The sequence below is a fragment of the Corylus avellana genome, chromosome ca11, assembly GCF_901000735.1.
Source record: "Corylus avellana chromosome ca11, CavTom2PMs-1.0".
NCBI classification, from domain to species: domain Eukaryota; kingdom Viridiplantae; phylum Streptophyta; class Magnoliopsida; order Fagales; family Betulaceae; genus Corylus; species Corylus avellana.
The window spans coordinates 13,082,148-13,090,331 of record NC_081551.1 but is presented as its reverse complement, the minus strand read 5'-3'; the positions used below and the strand labels follow the sequence as shown (position 1 = coordinate 13,090,331).

The following is an 8,184-nucleotide window of genomic DNA, read 5'->3' as shown; positions in this document are numbered from 1 at the left end:
TCTCTAAACCATGAACGACACTACAAACATGAGAGAATAAAAAGAGGTTTACTAGCAGCTATTTTTCTCTAATGGGCTATGCATATGTTGTTTTCCCCAAGTTCACAAACTAGCCAAGTAGGTTCTTTTAGAGCAGCTCAACATCGGCTTATCATAGGAAATCCAAATCCAAGTCGTAGAAGTAGTAAAGATCGACTTCTACTCTGAAACAAAAAACCAATACCAAATGGAAAAGGAATAAAGGCCGGCCCCACCTAACTTGACTTGGAAATCAAGTCATATTGCAACAATCTCCACCTTGACTTGAATTTCATCAAGTCCCAAAAGCAAATCTTTTAATGACGTCTCCTCCAACACCCACACGAGCAATCACAAGCTACAGACAACAATCAAGTCCAAGCAACTCTTGAACTTGAGAACCAAAACTAGCTTGTTCAACATACCCACTGGATTTTCCTCGAAGACAATTTGCTTTCATGTGATATCTCCTCGTGTCACAACCAGATCACCCGCATAATCTGAATTGATATACCCAATGACACTGGAACCAATACCACGGTCTCTATCAAAGACTATACCAACATCTGTAGCACCTCGTAAATAACGGAGTATCCATTTCACTACCGTTATCTTTATTGCCTATGCAATGTGTAAGGGATACAATGTTCTAATTTTTGCTGCAAATTTGGTGAATGCTTGTTTGTATTTAGTGATTTAAAACATCCCCCATAAAATCACACCATCCACCCTGCCCCCCGGGGCTTCCCCAAAGGAAAAAAAAAAACTTTTTAGAGACAGGTTCTGCCACATTTTTATGATCATAAACAATGGCAATGAACTGCCTCTATTTTCCAGAGGGAATCTCTACTCCTAGGAAGGATACAATTGTCAAGGCTTTTACAAAATCTGATCAATTTTTATTTCTCACCGTAGCTTAAATGAAGAGAATGTTTCATCTTCACAACATTGTCATCTGCAATTGCATTTTCTCAACTTTGTTATCAACAATCATTGAATGTAGTACTCCTAGGTTTTAAGTTATGAAAGTTAAGAGAAATACTAGAAACTACATTTTTTACCCACAACTATTCCACACTACTAACGTGGCAGTAGTCCTAATCAACCATGGGATTTTTTTTATTTTTTATTTTTTATTTTATTTTAACAAAGACTGATCTAAGAGTTGGTTGCCACATTAGCACTGTAGGATAGTTGTGAGATAAAAATGTTGTTTCTAGCCTTACTCATTAGTCAACGCTAAGTTTATGGAAATCATACACATAAGACATCGGAGAAGTTCCACCTTGTAATGCATAATGCAATTATTGCTTGATAAAACTGTTGAATAACATGTATTCAATTTTGTCCAATATTATTATGCTTTTGATAGCTTATTTTAATAAATCTATTCTTGTGGGAGCTACTTCCACATTTTGTCTCATGGTTCAGTCATAAATAATTGATCCAGCAGTGAAGGGAACTCTTAACGTTCTTAGATCATGTTCAAAAGTTTCTTCTATCAAGAGAGTGATTATAACATCTTCTATGAGATCAATTTGATGAAGTGCACTATTCAGACTATCCGCAATTCAATTATCAAGCTCAACCACCTGCGTATCAAACGCCACTTGCGTATCAATTCACTACTCAAGTGCCACAGTCTGCACCACAATCATCACTGGAAGACATGATGAAAGCACTCATGCAAACTGTCAACCAGTCAACTGAAAAGAACTCCCAAGCCATACAAGAGCTGAAGAACGCCAACATGGGCAATAGCAGAGACATACAAGAACTTAAGAACTTCACTCATCAAGCTATGTCAAGATTGGAATGACAAATCGGTCATCTAGTTACTAAATTCAATAGAATAGAGGAAGAAGAGTTTCAAAATTAATTGATGACTGAAAGACATTACATGATTGATGATGATTCCAAAAATTATAATCATGAGCATGATTTTTCCAGCCTTAATCTCGCTCCCTCACCTTCATCTCTTGGCCTTCATCCTCCTAATCGTTCCTGACCTGTAAAATGCATTTTTTACCATAGGAGATCTTCTTCTTGTGCATTCCTAAAGGCGTGACAATATTCAACGAGCATTCAGCATCAGATGCGACCATGGTGAACTTCGCATTGCATCCAGTTTCAATGCCGACCTTGGTGATCGGTAAATCGGATTCTCCATCAGCGACAGAATTTATAGTGAGCCTCTTTTGGCAAGTACTTATCATGCTGTCTTCATCGTAAACATAGCCTCCTGTGCTGTACTTGCTGCAGACGTTCAAGTTGTGTCCTCCATTACCGCAGGCTACAGCCTTGAGCTCCGTACAAAACTTCTCCACTGTGCCACCACACCCGTTCGTGCTGTAACTGTATTTAAAGTCACCGCCGCAGACAACTACATCAAAACAATCAATTATGAGGGCACAGGTGCAAGGGTCTCCTGCAGGATGAAAGAGCAATGATACACATATATTTCCGCAATATTAGATTAAATCCAATAATGTTAAAAATATTATGTTAGGATTATTTATTATTCTAGGGTTATTTACATCCTTATGGATTCTGTGGTTTCCTTAGCCTAGGCTACTAGGTTTATCTTTCCTTAGTCTATTAGGTTACTTGCCTATCACTCATTGTCTCTCTAAAAATAGAGGCCTCTATAATACTCTTAATTTAATCAGTCTCAATACAATGTAGTCTATTACATACTTCCGCTCTCTCTTCTTTCTCCCTTAATATTATATTTAATATAGTTATATATATTTTATCACAATAAATTTATCCACACTCATAGGTGGGCTTTTATACTACAATTAGATTTAAATCAAATCAAATTCTGAATTTTCCTTACCAGCGTCGGCATTCAACAGGGGCTTTGGGTGCTCTGCAGTGATGCAATAGATACCTTCGGTGTTGAAATTGTGGGTGACAGTAATGGTCAGTTTTCCAGAGGCTCTCACCATATTGACCTCGTACTTAAAGGCACCATTGGCCACGTTAATGATGTAGTCAAAGTCAGTATCACCACTTATTTGTATACTTATAGGGCCTCTTGAAGCTGGAGAAAAGCACATGTTAAAGCACAAGTTAATTAAATTGAACAAAAATTAATCAAAAATATTAAATAATATTGCTTAATTAAAGGGCCGCTTGATAAGGCTGTAGAAAAGCACATGTTAAAGCACAAGTTAATTAAATTAATCAAAAATATTAAATAATAACAAAACAAATAAACAATTCAACAAAATTTTGTTGTAACTTTATTTTAACATGTCTAGTGAGTTACTTTATTTATTGTCCTGGACACAAGTCTTCATGCTTTGTTTATAGGTTAACAAAGCTTCACATTTTTGTCCAGTTAAATTTTTTTTTTTTTTTTTTTTTTTTGGAAAAATCAATCTGATTTCATTAATAGTGGTCAAGAGCATAAAACTTCTTACAATTACAGAACATATAGTTCTGCAATATCATAACCGAAGCTAAAAGATTACACATCAAAAAATCGAAAACATAACAGATCTTACAATAAAAAACCAATCTGTGACGTCAAACATCCGCTATCCCAGCCCGATCTTCATATTATAGAAGAGATCTGCTAACGCAGACTCCTTCCAGGATTACAGGAAGCCATTTCCCAGGCAGGAGCAAAATACTCGCACCCAAACCATTCCCCTCTCGACCTGAAAGCCAGAAGCATTATTTACATCCTCAGCCCAACGCCTAGGACCATAAAATAACAACAAAAAAAAAAAAACAAAAACAAAAAATCCCACACGCAGCAGTGGAGAAGCAAGACATCGTAGACATTCCTTCGGAAGACACGATCTAAGATTGAAGAGACTAGATCTGGATCTAGATCTAAAAATTAGATCTTGATTCTTGTTTTTTTTAAAAAGCAAGAATCAGCACATCTTAAACAAGTCAATTAATGGGGGATTCACAGATCTGTGATTGAAAAAACCAGATCTATAAACATCTACAGATCCGAGAAACGGCCAAAGATCGTGAGCACAAAAGGGGATGTTCAACAAAACTCCAGCAGAACACGATCAAGGAGATGTTAAATTTATTTCGTCCTAACCTAATTATAGCCTAAATAAGAATCACAAAGAATTCAGTAAGGAAACCACATATTGACCTAGCACTAATAAAGAAAATATTGCCCCCAAGCAAAGATAATAATTAGGGGTAAATCTACTTTACCCCCTAAAGTTTTAGGAGTTTTTCAATTTGAACCCTAAAGATTAAAAATTGACAATGTGCCCCCCTAAAGTTTCAAATTTTTTTAATTTAAATCTTCCGTTACTAATTTCCGTTAAATTAGATGAAAATTAAAAAAAAATGCTCGAGGGTAATTACGTAATTTCATAGATATCCGTCCAATTTGACGGAAATTAGTAACGGAAGGTTTAAATTGAAAATTTTTGAAACATTAGGGGGGTATATTGTTTTTAAACTTAGGGGTTCAAATTGAAAAATACCTGAAACTTCAGGGGATAAAGTGAATTTTTCCCTAATAATTAATTTAAGAGAAAAAAAACACTGACGCGAATCATATTTTTAAGATGCAAAACAAATGATGCGATGAAGGTAAGGATAGAACCAAATTAACCATCGGAAGGCTAGGTGCTCGCTGTCGAGAATACGCATGATGATGAAGAATATCTTGTATTATAGATTGATAATAAGAAGGTACACAGAGGGCCAATCCCCAATTTATAGATAAAAAAAAAAATATAAAAGAAAAGGGAAGACAGGAACGCGTAATTGTGGGAAAGGAAAAGAATAAGAAGAAAAAGACAGTGGAAGGTTTTGACGTTTTGTGAGTGCCGTAAGGAGTGACATTTTGTGGATCCCTCCCTCCCATTAGCGCTGTTAAAGTAAGCTAAATAGACAAAAACTAGTGGAAAAAAACCACAAAAGCTTTTTCTCACCTTCTCTCTTTTCAAAAATGGCTTCAAACAAAACCAAACCATGGGGCGCTTTGCCCACCGTGTCGGCAAAGACAGTCAAACTGCGATTGAAAGTTTCTAAAGAGAAGCCTTGCACACACTCAGGTGAATTTTGAAAATTCATTGAAATAAGGAATGTGACTAAAATATGTTTCCTTGCAGAAAAAATTGTAATCATTTCGAACATGGATAGTGAGGTATCCCAATACCCTTCAAATTATTCCACCATAGGACATATATTATGTCAAAAAAATATATGAATCAAAAAGAAGAAAAATAACAAACTATAGAGAAAGTCAAAGATGAAGCCAATGCAAGCATGCAGGGCAGTGAATAGGGTTTAAATCACTGAAGTCTGTGCTATGCTCAGATTGCCCAAAGATGAAGGAAAGAGAACCCAAGTGAGGAAATGCATGCTTCATTTCCTAAGATTTTTTCTTTTTCTTTTTATTGGTGCAAGCACGCATCTAGTAAGTTTTGAACCCGCACCCCCCTTCCTCCTTCATATTGTTCTTACAAGGGGAAGTCTCTCATGTGTCGCTCTCTTATATACTCCCTGTATACTAGGGTTGCGCCCCTCTGCGCTTTTGATTAATACATCTTTACTTATCAAAAAAAAAAAAAGTGTTGTAACTTGTAGAGAAAGCTTATATATGTGGTGTAGCTTGATTAGTAAGAGTATAAGCTATTCATTTATGATGTAATGTAAAAAGTGGCTAGTATACACCGTGGTTATCCTACACTAGTGATTAGAGCTCAACAACCAATGAAAACATTACCAACATCAAAGGCTTTAAATTGTACCTATTTAACTTTATCAACTGGAAAATTGTGCGTGTTGCATCTGTAGGACGAAAGTTCTATGAATGAACCCTTAGAAGCATTTTACTAAGAAGGCTGCCAAAAAAATTGAGTAAAAGTCTGTTTATCCAAAATAAGATCTTTGTTATGAACCTGTGAGTTGGAAATTCCAGCATATAGCGTGAACAGAGATTTGTTTCTGAAAGAAAGCTATACTCAACTATATAGTTTTGATAAATATGATCCTTTGCTTTTATGATGTGGATAATCATTACTCACGTTCTATTTCAAATATTGTGAGTATTGTTATGTGAATAAGCTTTGAGTATGTCATCGAACTGAGAATCAATTGCATATTCTGTTAAGATTTTTATGTTATGAATACAACCCTTTATCTTTCTTATTATGTAAGCACCTTAGCCTTGTAGATCTGGTCTTGTCTTCTCTTCGTGCTTTCAATATATAAAGCGTGTGCTTTCATCGTAGAAATCCCTTCGAAAGACACCCCTCGAAGAAAACGATAACATCTAAGATTGAAGATACTAGATTTGGATCTAAATCTAGATCTACAAATTAGATCTTCGATTTTTTTTTTTTTTAGAAAAAAAGCAAGAATCAGCACATCTTAAACAAGTCAATTAATGGGGGATTCACAGATCTGTGATTGAAAAAACCAGATCTATAAACATCTACAGATCCGAGAAACGGCCAGAGATCGTGAGCGCAAAAGGGGATGTTCAACAAACCTCCAGCAGAACACGATCAAGGAGATGTTAAATTTATTTCGTCCTAACCTAATTATAGTCTAAATAAGAATCACAGAGAATTCAGTAGGGAAACCGCATATTGACCTAGCAATAATAAAGAAAATATTGCCCCCAAGCAAAGATAATAATTAATTTAAGAAAAAAAACACCGACGCGAATCATACTTTTAAGATGCAAAACAAATGATGCGATGAAGGTTAGGATAGAACGAAATTAACCTTCGGAAGAGACCTTGCTTAACTGGGCCTGGTGCTCGCTGTCGAGAATAGCCATGATGATGAAGAATATCTCGTATTATAGACTGATAATAAGAAGGTATAGGAACGGCCCTCTTCTCTTAAGGGCAGATCGAGAATTTAAGCTGATAAGCCGAAGATAAAAAAAAAAAATATATATATATATATATATATATATATAAAAGAAACAAGAGGAGAGAGAAACGTGTAATTGGGGGAAAGGAAAAGAAAAAGAAGAAAAGGACTGTCATCTGTGTAGTGGAAGGTTCTGACGTTTGTGGAGTGACGTAAGGTTTGTGGATCCCTCCCTCTCATTAGCGCTGCTAAAGGAGTCTTGTTATTAGGCTGCCAAGAATTAGATAAGTATTTGCCAAAGTCTGATGTGGTTTATTAAAAATATATATATATTTGTAGAAAAATCTCTCTCTTCCTAGTCCTGCTAGATTTTGTTATTTTTTTTTATTAAATTTTTATGAGTTAATATTTAGTTTCTAATGCCTTAAAATTTATTTTTAGATTTAAAACTAAAACCTAGGGGTGAATGGTTAACCCTTTTGGGATGGTATTACTTAAAAAAGATTTTATCATCCTATATTTAGTGCTAATACCTCAAATTTGAATTTCCCTTTAATATCTTTCTTCTTCAATTTTTTTTTTTTTTTGAAAAAAAAATAAAAAATAAAAAATAAAAAGAGGTCAGATGTCTGACGCTTGAAAATCTCAATTCCTGTTAAAGTAAGCTAAATAATTTCAAATTAATGTTACGAATTAGAGAGAGAAGCTCCTCCTCTCTAAGAGAAGCTTTCCACCTCCTTTTGAGGTTCTCCTTCCACCTTGTGTGGCTGCCTGACGAAGGAGGGATGTAATTTTTTTCCCTCCCTCCTCCCTTCCACCCTTGTTCTCCTTCATTTTCTTCTCTTTTTCTCTTGTTTTACCCTGTTCTCTCTTTTGTTTCCTGTCTTTTTTTCCCCTTCACAGTAGCTCCCATCGCTCCTCCACCATCACCGTTCAGCACAGTCCCATCTCTGCCACAGATCGGCCAAGCCCAGCCTCCACCTGCCATCCATCAACCTCCGCAACCCCCAAACTATTGTTTCTCAATTTGGTTTTTTCAATACCCGATCTGTCAACATCAGTTCGCTCCTCCATCACACGTGCCTCACCACCATGCTCTACTGCCTCCTCACTTCCCAATGCAACCATCTGCACCTCCGTCCAGCCAACACTCGCTGGAGCGTGAGCCACACGCGCCCGAGAGTGGATCTCACTCGCGGACGCGTGGTACACACGCTCCAGAGCGTGGACAGCTGTCATCGAGGTGTTGGCTCCTTCGCTCTGTCCTTCGCTCGCTGCCTCCATCCCTACCGGTGTTTTATGGTATTTTGCTCATTTGATTTTGGCCCTCCAGTCTCCATCACCGGC

The 8,184-nt window shown here is 36.5% G+C and overlaps 1 protein-coding gene across 2 annotated transcripts; it reads right to left on the bottom strand.

Moving 5' to 3' along the window:
* Positions 1 to 1,787: 1,787 nt before the first annotated feature.
* Positions 1,788 to 6,909, bottom strand: LOC132166488 (uncharacterized). Of its 2 annotated transcripts, none has more exons than XM_059577307.1 (3): positions 6,745 to 6,909; positions 2,858 to 3,064; positions 1,788 to 2,446 (listed from the first exon to the last, which is right to left on the bottom strand). In XM_059577307.1, exons 1-3 carry the CDS (start codon positions 6,797 to 6,799, stop codon positions 2,013 to 2,015), a joined length of 696 nt encoding a protein of 231 aa, XP_059433290.1. In that variant the 5' UTR covers positions 6,800 to 6,909; the 3' UTR covers positions 1,788 to 2,012. The 2 variants fall into 2 exon arrangements, with proteins under 2 accessions (XP_059433290.1, XP_059433291.1); XM_059577308.1 differs by having other exon boundaries at positions 1,788 to 2,401; positions 6,745 to 6,906.
* Between the last annotated feature and the right edge of the window lie 1,275 nt (positions 6,910 to 8,184).